At 38.3% G+C, this 17,906-nt stretch overlaps 1 protein-coding gene across 3 annotated transcripts in view; it reads right to left on the bottom strand.

Moving 5' to 3' along the window:
* The window catches only part of dennd4c (DENN domain containing 4C), a 74,513-nt gene that overhangs the window by 43,657 nt on the left and 12,950 nt on the right, over positions 1-17,906 (bottom strand). For all 3 annotated transcript variants that reach the window (XM_004910862.4, XM_002935667.5, XM_004910863.4), the window contains exons 3-6: positions 7,467-7,719; positions 5,878-5,947; positions 2,982-3,151; positions 2,262-2,503 (exon numbers count right to left, since the gene is read on the bottom strand). In XM_004910862.4, coding sequence (XP_004910919.1) covers positions 2,262-2,503; positions 2,982-3,151; positions 5,878-5,947; positions 7,467-7,719 — 735 coding nt within the window. The remainder of the gene's footprint in view (positions 1-2,261; positions 2,504-2,981; positions 3,152-5,877; positions 5,948-7,466; positions 7,720-17,906) is intronic.

Genomic DNA, 17,906 nt, shown 5'->3' with positions numbered 1-17,906 from the left:
GAATAATATTGGTGAAAAAGACATTGATAGGTATCCAATCAATCTTTGGAAATCAGCTACCAACTGTCACTGTCACAAACAATAAACAAAGAGATGTTTGGGAAGACAGTGTCACTAAACAAACAAAGAAGAGAGTCACCTTCCCCAACTGAATCCATGTAAACAATATTGACCATCTCCCAGAAAACTGGTTTATCAAGAATATGGTAAGCTTGGAAATCCCATGGGACAGTGACAGCTATGTGTGACATTCAGTATAACAGGTCATTGGAAATGAATGGAGACCTATGGCAAGGGAAATATCCCTTGGTCTACAGCGACTACTACAGGGCAGTGTTTCATTCTAGTTACGGGATGTTTACATGCAAACATTGAGGGGCTGGGGCCTGGTTGTCATGGAGGGCAAGTGGATATAACTTGAAGCCCTTCCACTTGGTGGAGCAGCAGAAGAAGAAAGAAAGGAACAAGGAACAGGTGATGTATCTGGAAGAAACACCTTTAAGAATAGCTGCACAGACATCATACCTTATACATGCACACACAGACAGTAGCGCAGTATAGTTAGAATATATTTATTAGAAGCCTTGTATGCTGGATGCTTCTCTTCCTATAGGATTCAATGTAACTGTGATAATATTGTTTGATTGTACTGACTGTAGTAATTAAAGTTCTATGTTTATAAGATATCAGAGTCATGGATATGTTATCACAGGTTGATAGAATATATGTGTTATTAAACAAAGCCTGACAGGTTAAAGTCGCTAACCCGGTACTTAGGGGGGCTTATATACATATATACAGTGTTCAGAGTCAAGGAAAGCCTGACAAGTTATAGTCAATAACCCGGTATTTAGGGGGGCTTTTTACACAACTTTCTGCTTTAAACTCTCCTAGCTGTTAGCAGTCACTAACCCATCAATGACTTGAGGGGGGGCATATGGGACATAACTATTCAGTTAGTTTGCCTTTGAATCTGACCTGTGTGCTCACAAACTAACTGAACATTTCTGTCCCATGTGGTGCCCCCTAAAGTCACTGACTACTAAGAAGTTAGGGAGGTGAAAGCAGGAAGCAGTGTTCTGGCTATTATGTTAGACATCTGCTCACTCCAGCCTGAATTCATTACATTTTGCCCAACTAACTACATTAGAAATATTTTTAATTGTGTGCAATCTGTTTTACCCAGTTTCATTTTCACACTGAACTGTTTCTTTAATTAACCTATCCTGGGGCCTTGTTTACTATAAAAGTGCTTTTGAGTCCTGGAAAATTATTCATTTTCCTTAGCAAAATGTGTTGATTTATTAAATAAAAAAAAAAGACCCCAGCTTTTTAGCTCATCAATATCACAATCAGAATCAGTTTAAAGACAAGAGCTAAATAAAGCAGGCCATACATGAAATGAACAGCAATAAATTGAGGAATGTCCTGTCTTCAACTGAAAAAAGACTGATAAGCCCCAGTAATATGAGCATAAAGCAAACTAAAAAAAATTACATAAAAAAATTACACTATAAACAAAAATTACATTTCAAGGCCAACAGTTGGAAAGGGTAGCATTAGTAATACTAAAACATTTTTAAAGCATAAGAATAGCATAAGTATGATTTAAAAAACAAAACAAAACATGGTTTTCTATTTCTCTGATCCTCTCAAGATCACTGTTTAGACAACCTTATACTCTTAAGTGTGTAGCTCCAGGAGTATAAGATGTGTAGGTGACCCAGAAGATACCCATTAATGGGTAAATTTCAGCTGACTATTTGAGACCTTTAGTCTGCAGCCTGTGTATTGGCATCCCGACAGGCCTACTTGACCGACACCTGGCCTAACACTGGCCAGATCTCCATCGGCAGGTTTTATTTTTTGTCGGATCGGGACCGCATTGGCTCGTTGATGCAGTCCTTGGTCCAAATTCTTGTTTTAATTCAATTGTTTGACCCAAGGGCCAAACAATCGAATTAACCTGATATCACCCACATTAGGTGTGCATATCGAGAGAAAATATGCTTGTTTGGCGACCTTGCCAAATGAGTGGATTGCAACGTGTATGGCCAACTTTAGGGTGGAGAAATCCTCCCACAGGCTGGAGAACAAAGGCAAAACCTATGTGAGGATCACATAAAAGTCACTGGTAGTATAACAAATTTACAAACAGTAAAGACTGAAGTACTGTGCCTATCAGTGCATTTGTATGTACTATAATTACTACTATTAATCATAACTTAAATGGTGAATTAAGAAAACAATATTAAACCCACTTTTCAATAGGAAGGGTATGAGGGCCAGACACAGACAGCTTGTAGATGAACATAAGAAACTTGCGGAAGGTCTCAAAGAAAGGCCAGTGAGAAAGCAAACATATGCACTTCTTGGAGTTAATATTTTTGTAGGTGAGCACTTTCTTCTCCACAGCTGTGATCAGTCCTAACTGAATCATCTGCTTCTCAGACAACATTTCACGTGGGTAAGTCTCATAGAACTGAATAGCAGCACCATAAACCTGGTATAAGAGAAGAAGATATGAGGGGCAAGGTATAAATTAGACAAATGCAAAATGCATGGCAGCCAGTTATTAAAAAACCCCATTATTTAAAGGAACAGCAATTAAATTATTAATATGACAAATGAAAGGAACAGTATTACCAAACAATTAAAGTGTATTCAAGTAATTAAAACATTATGTACTAATGCCCTATACTGGTAAAAGCTGTGTGTACATTTAGGGTAGAGCAACTAGTTTCTTAGACCACTGGCATCTCAGGGAGAACAAAACTTCTATTAATGCATGTAGTGCCTTCCAGTTCTATAAAATTCAGTGTCTATTGCTCAGGAACCCTGATCAGAGAGGCAATTAAAATGATGATCATTTGGCTCTGACAAGAATTAGCTTATTATTAATTAATTAGGTTATAATTAGGCAATTATTGTTGCATTAAGTATTTTCAGGAAATAATGTTAATGCCGATTAAGGAAAGTACCTTTTCAGCTGTGGAACCTGTCAATACAAAAGTAGAGAAAACAGGGAGAGGATGTCGGATTTGAGGGTCCCAGCATTCAATAGTGGCTCCCATGGGAAGGCAAAAGAGTGGCACGGACTCTGATAGAGGAAATGACTCGTTATCCTCCTCTGGATATCTGAAAATCAAACCTGACAAGGAAAACCAGAAGTCAGTTTCTTTATAACTTGTGTAATGTTCTGCTAACAGGGAAATCTTACATAGTTGTAGCTATTTTTCAACTAAAATCAAAGCCAGGTTGTAAATGGGACCAGTAAATTGCAAAATTTTAAGGGTGAAGACACATGGAGCTACTAGTAGCAGCTAATTGTTATGGCTACAGAAATACACAATGCTGACCATTTAATGATAATTGTCTGTACAAGTGTTTTAGCAGAGGCAGTTCTCAGTATTGTCCATGGCAGGACATTTCTGGCATTTAGTAGCCATGAGAAGTAGCTGCTACTAAGTAGCTCCATGTCTACACCCTAATAATAACAGTTAGGAGCTGATTAATTAAAAACCAAAAAAAAATACACCGGTCTGCTTCAAACGGAACCATATTCTTGAACTATTATATGGCAGCATATGCAGCCCTGGGGTGGTCCTTGAAGTGTACTAAGCAGTGTTTGGGAATGGTTCTATGAAGCAGTTTAGCAGTGCAGATATACTCCAAGTTCCTCTACAATCCTTAGGGTGATGGCACAGGGGGGAATTTTTCACCCTCACAGGAAATTGGTGCTACCCACAAGCAAGAAATTTCCTGAAAATAGCTTAGCACTGTGTCAGAGTGAATCACAGGCTTCTTCTACATTTTCCAGACACCATGTAATTCATATGTTTTTACCCCGGCGGCCCAGATCCGATACCCCCCAAGGCACTCCCGCGATCCACCGTCTCCCTCCCCTGACATGCTGCAGGCAATTTTCTTCTAGGAACACTCGGGGGAGGGGATCGGAGGGTGTTGGGGGCCTCTACAGGGGGGGGTGCAGGGGCCCCTGAGGCAGAAGCCCCGGTGGGCCCTGCACCCCCCAGTCTAAACCTGATAATGAGTAAGACTTGGTTAAGAGCAAAATACATTGCAAATAATATCTGAAACTAGGAAATTAATGTATATTGGAAAGTCACTTAAAAAATCTTTTTTTTTTTTCATGTAAAATGGGTGGAATACCCTTTTTTGTGTTTCTGTAAAAAAATTCTCAGTTGCCACATATTGATTGTAGGACAAAATTTCCCTTGCCAAGCAAAGTTTTTATACTGTGCATATAAAGGAACACTGTTGCAATTTCTTTTAGAATTTTTATTGTAAAACGCAAACCTCGGAACAATAAACAAAGTATATTATAAAAGTGCAGTTTTAAATTAAATAGACAATGTTAAAAAGTAAATGGCATTCCATCTTTTAAGCAGACTTCAAATGGTGAATACTATCAAGTCTGCCAACACTGGCAGAATGTTTCTGAAAGCTTACATTTGCTAGAACAGGTTGAGCAACTTCAAATATGTAAAATAAGGCATGAAACATAAATGTAAATTGCCTATTAAGTATATTCATACATGTATTATACTCTGTTGTCAAAGAGTGAAACACATAACCTGCACATTCATGCCCTACCTGTCAACAAACATAAACTGTATATTGCTACCAATTATAAATTATGTTAAAAAAAGCAACCAGACACCTGCCTGTCCAATAAAGCATTTCTAAACAAAGGTTATTAATGTGAAGTTGGTGTTTCCTTTTGCTGCTGTCATAGCCTCCACTCTTCTGGGAAGGCTTTCTACTAGAAGTTGGAACATTGTTGGTGTAATTTACTACTTTTTGGGCCACAAGATCATTAGCAAGGTTGGGCATTAATGTTGGGTGATGAGGCCTGCCTAGCAGTTGCCATTCTAATTCACTGCAGTTATCCAGTGAAGTTGACATTTGGGCTCTGTGCGTGCCAGTCAAGTTCCTCTTCTACACCTACACTATAACTATACCCGAGACACACACTGTTTATGAATATCCCTCACAGTCCACCTAGGAACATTTCAAATAATAATAATAATAATAATTTCTATTTGTAAACAGAAACTACAGGTATAGGACCCATTATCCAAAATGCTTGGGACCAAAGGTATTCCGCATTAGCGTTTTTTCTGTAATTTAGATCTCCATACCTAAGGTCTACTAAAAAAATCAATAAACCATTAATTAAACCTAATGGGATTGTTCTGCATCCAATAAGGATTATTTATATCTTAGTTGGGATAAATTACAAGGTACTGTTTTATTACTACAGAGAAAAAGGAAATCAGTTTTAAATATCTGAATTATCTGATTAAAATGGAGTCTATGGGAGACAGGCTTTCTGTAATTCGGAGCTTTTTTGGATAAAGGGTTACCGGATAAAGGATCCCACATTTAAACAATTTTATCTGAAAAAAAGTAGGGATGCACCAAATCCAGGATTCGGTTCAGGATTTGGCCAAGATTCTGCCTTTTTCAGCCGGACTCGAATCTGCCCGAATCTACATGCCTGGCCAAACCTAATCCAAATCCTTAAAATCACGTCACTTTTTGTCACAAACACGGAAGTTGACAATTTCTCTCTGTGCCCTCCTTGGCCTAATTTGCATATGCTAATTAGTATTTGGTTCAGTATTCGGCCAGATGTTTCACAAAAGATTCGGGGTTCGCTGGGTCCCAAAACAGCAGATTCTGTACATCCCTAATTCTAATATATTTAAAATTCTGAATTCACATGCAATTAACACAAAACTTGGATACCATTAAAATTTGAATGCCTTACACTCAAAAGCACATGCAATATCAATATATACAGTACCTAAGGGTCTGGTTCTGGTCTTACCAAACTTTACTAAACTTACTCACCAGCTTTATAAGGAATTGAGTTAGATGCAGGGACAGACTTCTTATAACACAGGAAAACATTGGATCCCCACTAAAAGACAAAAAAAAAAAAAAATTATGAATAAGGGGGGGGATTTTATTTGGATTTTTATGATGACAGATAAATTATAGCACCAACACAATTTACACAGAGATTTACAGAAATTATACATCATTCACAGGCATAGTAGTAAGCTTTTTCAACATAAAAGACAAAAATGACAGCCCCAAAAACCTAGGGTTACTCCACTTTATAAGTGAAGTATGGAAAACAGGAACAAATGTCAGAAACACTATATGGTCAAAAGTAACCTAACATCTTATTGCCAAACAGAGCATTAAAATTTAGTTGACCCTTTGCTGCAGCATCCTCTACTTCAGGGATTCCCAACCTTTTCTTACCCGTGAACCAGATTTACCTTAAATTTCCAGAGCAACACAAGCATGAAAAAAGTTCCTGGGGGTTCAAAATAAGGGCTGTGATTGGCTTTTGTGTAGCCTCTCTGAGGACTGACAGCCTATAGGAGGTTCTGTTTGGCAGTACACCTGGTTTTCATGCAACCAAAAATTTGACTCCAAGCCAGGAATTAAAAAAAATGAACACCTGCTTTGAGGCCACTGGGTATGTCTTCCTAATAGATTTTGGAACACTGTTGATGGTATTCTATTTATCACAATAGTATTATTACTGAGGTTGGGGACTGTTGCCACAAAGTAGGAAGAACACAACATAATTTTATGCTATAGCCTTATGGTTTGCTTTCAATGGACCAAAAGGGGCTCTATCACATACACAATAAAAAATAGCCCCAAACCATTATTCTTCTTTAGTGTCAGCATTATGCATTCAGGTAGGTATAGTTCATCTACCTCACCCTAAATGATCCATCAAACTTCCAGATGGTGAAATTACATTTGCTTAAAAGAGCAGGTTTCAAAGTGCTCCAAAGTTCATTGTTTGTGACCCTTTATACTATCCCAGTTTACACTTGAAATTGCATGTGGTGATGTTAACTGCGTTCACCTCGGATTACCATGGAAAACCTACTCTCCCTACAAACAGTTGTGCTGACAATTCTGCCTATATAGAAAAGATGCTTGGCAAAGGTGATATGCTGAGCAGATTAGTATAAATCCACAATACTAGTGATGATAATGGGCATTCTAAAATTGAGGAATACATCAGAACAAATAACCTATAACCAACCTAATAACCTATAACAAACAAAGGTTGCTATCTTGCCTCCCGTCCTAGCACTGCAGCAGCTGCCCTGGGCCATGCACATGTGCAGCAGAATAAAAGTTTCAATATCACACACAGATCAGTGCAGCTGCACGTATCACTGTAACAGGGGACAAGATGGCAGCAAAGCTCTCACAAGAATAGTTTCATGAACGGTTAAGTATTTTAAGCAAAAAGGCGTACTGCCCAGGGTCTGAGATTGCCAATTATTATCACTGGGGTTCTCCAACAAATTAACACCCCCAATAATTAAGCCTTTCTTTCTCCTTTATTCCTTAAAGGGACATACTTTGTCAGAAAATGGCTGACATGCATCCAGCCAACTCACCATTCCACAGTTGAGGTTTTTGTCCACCTTACAGAAGGTATGGGGTGGTGTCTCTCCTTTATTACTGATGATTATACATATGTCAGTTACTGCCAAGGAGTTCTGAAGGCGAACAGGTAAAGATCGTCGGTAAGTTAGAAATATCCTCATGGAGGTACCCGAGCTGTTATTGACATTTGCGCAGCGTCCATATGGTGTAGCCTGGATAACCTCACAGCCTTTCAATAGGTGTTCTTTTCCTTCATATAACACACTAAAAATAAAAGAAAAGATCAATATTTTTGCAAACTTTTGTTTTTAGAAGCAAAAATATATTCTACTGCAGTGCTGTCCAACTAGCGGCCCGCGGCCCCCCACCTGTCTGGCTGCTTTGATGGCTTACCTTTGTGTAAGCTTTAAATAGTATCAGTACCGGCCCCCTGCATGGTTAACACCTCAGATTCAAGCTGTAAACCCCCTGTATTGTGTAAAAATGTAATCCACTGTATTGTTCACACCTTTTAATCCCTGCATTATTCACCCCCTGCAGTGTTCACACCTCAGGCTCAGGCTGTAATCACCCACATTGTTCACCTGTTCACACCTCAGACAGACTGTAGGAGCAGTAGAAACCCACAAATAAACCCTGCACACTATAAAAAGAACATATACTGTGGTGGTACTGCAAATAAAAAGTTTTTTAATATATAGTTATTGTGCAGACTGTAGGAGCAGTGCCAGCATTGCGTCACTGTAGGCTGCCTGTGTGTGCCATACTCTGCTTGCCCTATGCTGCCTGTATGTGCCATACACACAGGCAGCATAGGACAGGCAGACTATGGCACACACAGGCAGGGTAGGGAAGGCAGAGTATGGAACACACACAGGCAGGGTAGGGCAGGCAGAGTATGGCACACACAGGCAGGGTAGGGCAGGCAGAGTATGGCAGGTTTTTGCTGTACTACAACCATTAATATGGCTATGGTCATGCGATAACATGGGTGTGGTTTCAAGCGGGTGTGGTTTTAAAAAGGGGAGTGGTCAAAACTAGCTTCCATTATCAGCCCTCCACCACGGAGGCCGGAAAAATTCCGGCCCTCGGTACCACAGAAGTTGGACAGCACTGTTCTACTGTATTTAAAAAGTACAGCAGTTGTGTGTACATTCTTTTCATATACTATATTATGTTATCTAACTTTTTTATGTTGTGGACCCATAACCTAAATGAAAATAATTATTTTAAAATGGTGAAGCACTAAAATAAATTCTAGAGTCCAGGAGCAGACTGAAGGCCACAAAAATACACTGGAGGGTTGCATTCTTATTAGCAAGTAATAACATTAAGTGATCCAGGAAATTAGTAAAAGGAATACTTTTTTGCAGAGAAGTGGTGATCGACCAGAGGGGTCACACTGCATTTCTCTTGATAACAACTTATCTGCTTTTTGTTTTTTAGGGGTAACAGCCATTGGGTCACATGCAACAGCAAAAAAAATGAATAGCTAAGTAGACAGGCAAAAAAAAATAAATCTAAACAGTCATTAGCATTGATTCTCTAAATGAACTAGATACATAACTGCATATGTTATCGTATATGACCCTAAATATTTCCTAAACCTGTTGTAAAATTCTTCACTTTACCTTGCTAAACTTTCCTGTCTCAACTATCACATGAAGATTTTAATTTTGTCCTTCACCATTTTTTTTTTTTTAATTTCAATATGTTTTTTATTTGAAAAGGCAAAAGACATACAGGCTACTTTCCAAATATCACCGTATATACAAGCATAGTTACAATATCATAGGGTACCAAAGCTTTATGATGAGATACAGGTAGTAAACATAGTTTGTCCTTCCCCATTTTAATATATTAAATGTGAAATTGGTGAACTCTTAACCTGACAAGCTGTAGCCTACTGCAAACAAACCAGTGAATGTGAAAGTCAGCAGACCCAGCTGATACACATCTACTGGCACATTTGATAGATAACATTTTTGTAATCCTATTTCGGATAAAAAGAATTGAACTTTATTATAAGTTAGTTTCAGACAAAGTAAAAAAAACAATATATTATTACAGCGCCAGTGGTTAAACCCTTTCACCACTAACCAATTTTTACCATTTATACATGGTATATGCTTTTGGGTACAAAGGTATAATCTTAGGGTACCAAAATGTGGCTTCAAAAGACCCCAAAATAGAGAGGGAAGCATGGTGGCACAGAAGTTAGTGCTGAAGTCTTTGAAGGTCTTAGGTTTGATTCTATTCACATTCCAGAAAAAAAAAAAAAAAAAAATCTACAGTAAGGCTGTGATCGGCTAGTTGGTAGTCTCTATACAGAAGGCTATCGGCCTACAAAAGGCTTTGTTTGGTAGTACATTTTGTTTTTATTTTACCAAAATTTGCCACAAAGCCAGGAATTCAACAATAACCACCTGCTTTGGGAGCAACATCAAAGAGGTTGGTGAACAACATGTTGCTCGTGAGCCACTGGTTGGGGAACACTGTGATCATATAAAAAAGTGTCAGGGACAAAAGCTATCATGGCAGCCCTAGTAATACCAGCAGCTGGAGCCACATCCTAGTAAAACATGTGCCTTTATGGCCTTTTTAGTAGATAAAAAGGTAGGCAGAGTCATTCTGTGGCTACTAAAGCAAATCAAGTTCTGTCTTAAAAAAAGGGGATTGATTCAAAGGATGAAAATATTATTTTGCCTCATCTTGAGTATGCAGTGCAGTTTTGTGCTTCAGTCCTTAAGAAGGATATTAATGAGCTGGAGAGAGTGCAGAGACCAAACTGGTAATGTGGATGGAAGATTTAAACTATGAGGCCTTTTTTCCAAACCTATGTAACTTTATATTCATTTACAAAGTACTTACAGTATTATTTTATTCTCTAGTACGCAAAAAGGACATTACTGAAATAGAGAATGCTCACAGAAGAGTAACAAAGCTGAGGGTACAGAAGGTCTCAGTTATAAAGTGGCACTTTAAAAATGTAAAGTACTGACATAAATGTTACTCTAAATGAATTGAATTTAAAAAAAAATAAAGCCTCAAGCTGAAGCAGGAGAACAGGAAGACAATTGTGATAAGGATCACAGGATATAAGAATTTATTAGATTTGTATCAGTGCAAGAAACCAAGCTCAAATTTGTGAAGAATTACAAGAGATTTTTATTATTCAAGTATATTACTTACTGGGAAATGAAAAGGAAATTGGACTCTGACCAATTTATCTTGAGGCTAAAGTAGGTGGTATGGTTATGAATCAGGGGTTGCCACATACAAAAAGGTGTTGTCGGGAAACAGATATTTTTTTTTAGTAATGAGTCCTAAATGTAGACCCATTATGAAAGTGAGCCCCTAACTGAAGCTTCACTGCTACAGCAAATAACAGTGGGGAAAGAGGGCACTCATGGTCATGCCCCTGGACAATGAAAACAGAGTTTGGTTAGTTCGTATACAAACTGTTGCTTGTTGCTTTACATAAGGCTTTTACCGGGGTAAAACATTTTTTGAAAGCTGAAATCTCTTTGCATCCCAAAGATACTTCAAAATCAACTATCGTATGCAGCTATCACTCTCTGCCCTGGATTATCCTTAGATTTTTTTATAAAATGCACAAACCTAAGGAATAACTTTACTTCTTATTAAGGGGATGGACCTCTACTCTACAAGGAACTGTTATTGGGGTCCTTGTGAGGTTTTGAAATTAGAGCTAAAAATGCTGTTTGTTGATTAAAGAAAGGGAATCACACACTTCTAACAGAGACAAGTAGAAGCCTGGGATTAAGTATTCACACCCGGAGGCAGGACAGAAGAAGAAACAACTTGGGGCTCCAAGGTGAAATGATGCCATTTTCCATGTGAGGAATTTAAAGCCACAGGATGCAAATTGTTCAAAGGGGTGACATTATAAGGCCATTAGAACTATATAAAGATACCAGAGTGGTGTGGTGTCTTTACAGGGTGGTCTGGTTCTAGCTACACCCTGCAGAAACTGGACAAGGTCTGGCTCTCTACCCACTGATGTTGCAGTAATAGTAAAAGGCATAGATGTGACCCTTGAGTGTAGCCAAGGAAAGACCGAGGTGGAACTTCCAAGTAAGGAACTCGATAATTGTCTAGGTAGAGGCATTTGTTGCTAGGTGAATATCATTAAATACAACAATACCAAACTTGCTCTAAGCCACCCCGCACATCAAACCTAATTTAAAATTAGAAACAGCCTTTCAATTAACGTTCGCTCACCCCTTCACAAAGTTGGTCCAGGTGCCTTGCCCCGGGCCCTTCACCCAGGGAAAATTATTTTCACGGCTATTTCTTCATTAAATTATCACGTAAATCACAGTTTTTTATGGACACTCACCCCACTGATCCGGACTTCTCGATGGGTACGCACTCCACCTTCACCCATGTCTGGAGTGCGTACCCATCGAGACATTGTGCTTCTGACTGCACGGTGAAGATCATTGGTCACTTTGGTAACCATGTAACTTAACGCTATCAGCCTCTCTAGACTGGCAATTAAGGATGCACCAAATCCAGTATTCGGCCAAGATTGAGCTTTTTCAGCAAGAGTCGCCAGAATCAACCATGTGCCCAGCTGGACTGAATCCAAATCCTTAAAATCACTTGACTTTTTTTCACGTAAACACAGAAGTTGTATATTTTCACCTATTTGCATATGCAAATAAGGATTAGGATTCAGTTAAGGATTTGCCCAAATCTTTCACAAAAGATTCAGCTGAATCCAAAAATAGTGGCTTTGGTACAGCCCTACTGGCAATATATCTTACTTTATCCCTTTCCTTAACAAAGCAGCTTATACATAGAAGCACTGAAGTCATGCTCATACTGCAATATAATAAGTTATTCTATCCTCCTATAAGTAGAATGCAGGAAAACACTTTTGTGCTGTCATGCTGGCAAGAAATTGTCTGGGTGCATCAACCCTATCATATTGGTAATAGCTCTTACTCTGTCTCTGCCTGGCAAGCAAATTAACGCAGTCCCTTTTCATTATGCGCTGCAATCTGCTATATGACGCATATTGTTTTCATACCGAACAATTCTGGTTTCAAGCATTTGCCTTTACATATGGGAGGAACACGTGTATGGCCTTTTAACGGAATAAATTGTATGCAGACATGTATATTCGCAAAATAGAAACTTTCTATTTCCATGCTTTTCTTTATACATATGGAAGTCTTTTTTGAATTTACAGAAAGACCATTTATTATTTCAGGCAGGGTTCTCAGTATACAGACCCCTAAGGATAGTTGAGATGCTCATATTCCTATGATTAATAAAACAAAGCAATACATAATACTGAGATTGTAACAGAAGAATTTTTTAATCAAGCGTTTTTAAACAAAAACTCCCAAAACAGTGAAAATATGTTTCTGAGCTTACATTGCCCATATGAAATTGTGGAAACATTAATGAAAGGAATGGGAAGAGCTCAGCCAATCATTAGAAACAGCTTAATCTCATGTACTTAGTGAGTTAAAGCTAATGAATAGGTGGCTAGGCAGCCAATTTTTGTTTCTGGGCATTCTCTGGTTTCCAGGAAACTAAGGTCACAGGAGCACTAAGCAACAGGTGCACACGTAATTACATGGACAAGCACTGAGAAGCTTAGGGAGATGAGAAGGTGGGCACATCAAGGCTTCTTATTCAGCCATCTATATCCCAATGACTAGCTATGATAACAAAGGGCTCTGAATAAGTATTGTTTTCTGAGCATATGGAAATGGGGTGATTTTACACCAGAATTGTGTAGCCATACACAGTATGTATAAATACAGAAAAAATATCAGAGACTTACCATTTAAGAAGCTATAATGATGGCTAGAGATTTCACTATTTAGCAACTTTGTGACTGCAGCTATAAAGCAATTAAAGTAGGTACATACTGCATTCTAAACAACTTAGGGTTCTGAAACGATTTACCCAGGTTTAATGTTGGTACCATCCAAAAAGTTATTAGACCCTGACAGAGGGTTAGTTAAGTTAATATACATAATACTACCCAGCCAAACCAACATCTGTAGGCCAGAAACACACATGCAGCTACAGATGGCACTACAGCGGCTACATTTGAGGTTATGCAACCAATCAGCCCCCAGGCCAGACAGTCTGATGGACAGTTAGCAAGGATCTACTTGTTATGTTAGCCATACACTAATAGATCCACTTGTTTGGCAAGGTGTCAAACAAGTGGATAATTTGCCCACCTTGAGGTGAGCAATATTGTCAGAAGGGGTTGAATCGGTAGCTTAATCTGCCTGTCACCTTTAGATCAAGTGAGATTGTAAGAACCTTGCATCCAAACTACTTCCTCTAAAGCCATAGATGTGGTCTAACATGAAGGCTGAACTCTTGTCATGTCTGTGCATATGGCCACCAAAAGTGATCCAGCTTCTGCATTCATTCAAACCAAAGCAAATACAATGAGAGACCAGTTCCATGCAGCCCCCTGTGTCTCTTTCATCAAAACTATGGGGCTACACAACATTCAGATGCAAGGTGGACAAATATCCCACCACATTTATTTGGATTTAAGAAAATTTATAGCCATACTGTACAAATATCTGAACAATTTAGCCAATTATCCTAAAGGTGTGTTAACTCCAGATTAAACAAGACAGAATATCACTATGCCTTAAATTCTGCAAATTCCTGCATAACATAAGAAACCTATATAAATAAAAAAGGGCATATATCAACTATAACAGTAGGACAGGTTGAGAAATGCTATGTGTTGCAATTGTGCTCTGTTCGTATAAGGTTAAATTATTCCTTTGCCAGTAGAGAGGAAAGTGGAAAGAGGTAAAGAAAGTTGTCTGTCCTGTTAGCTTTACCAATGTGACACATCACTCTCCCTATGTGGTTTGTGATTCAGAAGCAAACTGCCCTGTTACACTGTAATGTGCATGATATGGCTTTGTTTACAAGAAATCTAAAAAAAAATCTAGGAGTGGTGCTTGCAAAGTGAGATTAGCTGCATGCTCAACAATTCTTAATACACGTTTCCTTTCATCTACAGTATTCTGTAGTTCCTTTACAGAGGAAAACATACTAAATTGTGTTAGTATTACTTAAGTGAAGTACTCATAGGCCTATGTATGCGAATGAGTGCACAGATATCAGATATGCTGAAAGAAAAATAAGAGGGAAAAATAAGTTAAATAATTGTTTTTAAAATTGTGAGCAGTTTTGACCAAAGGTGGCCATACAAGAGCTGACTGGGTATAATCTAAACCCAGGACGAAAGCACAGAAAACATACAAGGAGCCACATACAGTATGACCACTTGTTCCAATCATTGGTGCAAAAAATCAGCAGGCATTAAAGAGAAACTGCAGCTCAATGAACTAGCCAAAATGAAACAATAACAGTTGTTATTTTAAAACATACCTCATTCCCAAACCGACAAATATCCATAGTACATGGATATTGGTCAGGATTGGCAGGCAACCACACACGTGCCAATGATGACAGGCAACCACACACATGCCAATGAAAAATTTTGTTCAATATTAGTACATTTATGACCAATTTAATGCACTTTTGTTTTTTGATGACAGTATGCTGAGGGTAAAGCCTGCTCTCTGTCGGTCCATACAGCAGGGACTTGCTAGAGCAGTGGTTCTCAACCTTCCTAATGCCGTGACCCTTTAATACAGTTCCTCATGTTGTGGTGACCCCCCAACCATAAAATTATTCCTAAGACCATCGGAAATGTGTGTTTTCCAATGGTCTTAGGCGACCCCTGTGAAAGGGTTGTACGACTCCCAAAGGGGTCCCGACCCACAGGTTGAGAACTGCTGTGCTAGAGTGTACATAACATCTAAATTCAATGAAGTGGAATGTGTACACACTGATGACATGTCTACGCTCTCTAAGACAAACCTAACACACTTTGTTGCTACACTGAAATATAATGCCATTCTGTCAGGTTGTGATAGATTTAGGGCTCTGGCACACAGGGAGATTAGTCGCCCGCGGGAAATCTCCCTGTTCGCAGGCGACTAATCTCCCCGGATTGCCATCCCACCGGCAAAAATGGAAATCGCCGGTGGGATGGCATACGTGGCGGCGCGATTTCAGTGAAATCGCGGAAGTTTCCTCTCAAGGCAACTTCCGCAATTTCACTGAAATGGCACTGTCGCGTATGCCATCCCACCGACGATTTCCATTTTTGCGGGTGGGATGGCAATCCGGGGAGATCATTCGCCCGCGAACAGGGAGATTTCCCGCGGGCGACTAATCTCCCTGTCTTTAAAAATTAAATTTCCTTTGGAAATGAAGGCTATATTGCTATATTACATCTGCTCTAAAGGAATGTAGAGCTTCTACATACTATGAAAGAGGAGATTTATCACACAAGACATAAATAACCCATTGCCCTTTACAGAGACCTCTTTGTATCTTCCAGCAAAAAGAGACGAATACTTTGCTTATAGGCACAAGCAATCCTTGAATGTATTTATTTTTCTTTTAATTCATCAGCACACAGAAGTATGTAATAATTGTTCATGATTGTTTTTATGATTTGTTATTTCATATGCCCTTCATAAGTACAGACCCACAGCTCAGCTTGAAATAAATAAACATTTTTTTTCTGCTGGATGGAACAGGTATCTATGTGTTGACTTTGGGGGAAGATATTAAGAAAGCCATAGCATGGGGACAAACAAGTCTTTACTATAGGAGAACAACAGGTCATAAAATATAGTGGTTATACAGCCTGGCTAACTATTACCTCTGTTTTGAAATGCCTTGTTCAACTTGCTGTACAACAAAATGTACTCAACTTAACAGTAGAGTTAAAACATACGTGGACATCTAGTTTTGTTACAAACCTGTGGCTCAAGCAGTCTGAGGTGACTGAGAGCAAAAGCAGCTAATCAACTTTTTGGGTTAACTAGACTTTATGGTAATGGCTTAATTACTTTTAAATTGTGTAATGTGTTCTATGCTAATCTGTTAGTTATACAAATAACTACAATTACTGCAGTTACAATAATGTAAAATAAATATTGATAGGGATTAACCCTTACAAATATCTACTTTTCAGCCAAGCTACAGTTTTATTAATTCAATATTGTTACATAAATTTGTGCACACATAATGAATTTGCCATGCTGCTTTACATACAAATGCTGTTCTTTTATAAGCCTAATTGCAGTCAGTAGACTCGTATGTGAAACAAAAATGATTACTCGAACCAAACCGAAATTGGAAAAGGAATGTAATACATTGACTGCTTCATGTTTATGTTTATGGCTGTTCATGGCTTTGGGCTTTTTTCTGTGGCTGACCAAAGTCAGCAGGTCCCCTACAAAAGAACTAAAGGGGAGCTTAAGGGCAGTGTTCAGATCAGACTGATTCAGACTAGCACTTCTTAAATATATTTCCAGCCCATTAGGTCTTTTTAAAGTACAGGTATGGGACCCGTTAATCAGAATGAGGTTTTCTGGATAAGGGATCTTTCCATAATTTAGATCTCCATAACTAAAGTCTGCTAAAAATCATTCAAATATTGAATAAACTCAGTAGGTTTGTTTTGCCTCCAATAAGAACTCATTATACCTTAGTTGGGATCAAGTACAAGGTCCTGTTTTATTATTACAGAGAAAAAGGGAATAGTTTTAAAATTTTTTAATTATTCCCTTATAATGTAGTCTATGGGAGATGGCCTTTCCGTAATTTGGAACTTTCTGGTTAACGGGTTTCTGGATAAGGGATCCTTTACCTGTACATGTGTATTTTATGTAGTGTCCACAATTAATGTGTTTTCCAATGAATTCATCATTTTAATAAAAGCCTTTAGGTAAGCCAGTAACATGAAACAAGTAAAGGAAATACATTTAAAAACAGCGTGCATTGCACTTTAATATTTGTAAAATATTTCATCACATGCAAGAGGCAGATAACAGTCCCTGCCTGAGTTTACATGGGTCTGAGCTCACACAGAAGCAGCAGTGCCAAAAGAAAAATAGTAGCCTTGCTGTTTAAATAAAATGAACATTCCCATATATTAATAATAAGCAAGTTACATGTTTACATTAAAGTCACATGTCACACATTCTCATGGCTTATGTGTAAAATAAGCACCTCTACTTTGCTATTTTACCAAGATGAACATTGTAACTCTCACCACATTTTATAAGTAACAATAAAAATAACTGTATAAAACAAGAAAACATTTAGCATTAGTAAAAACACATGCATACAAGTTCATTTATTTAATGACAGCTGTTTAAAATGATCAATTGGTTTTAAAAGGAACAGTAACACCAAAAAATTAAAGAGTTTTAAAGTAAATTAAATATAATGTACTGTTGCCTTGCACTGGTAAAAGTTGTGTGTTTGCTACAGTAACTCTACTATAGTTTATATAAATAAGCTGCTATGTAGCCATGGGGGCAGCCATTCATGCTGGAAAA

This window comes from Xenopus tropicalis, chromosome 1 (genome assembly GCF_000004195.4).
Source record: "Xenopus tropicalis strain Nigerian chromosome 1, UCB_Xtro_10.0, whole genome shotgun sequence".
NCBI classification, from domain to species: domain Eukaryota; kingdom Metazoa; phylum Chordata; class Amphibia; order Anura; family Pipidae; genus Xenopus; species Xenopus tropicalis.
Note: the sequence above shows the minus strand (reverse complement) of the source record. Positions and strands in the feature narration are given on the sequence as shown.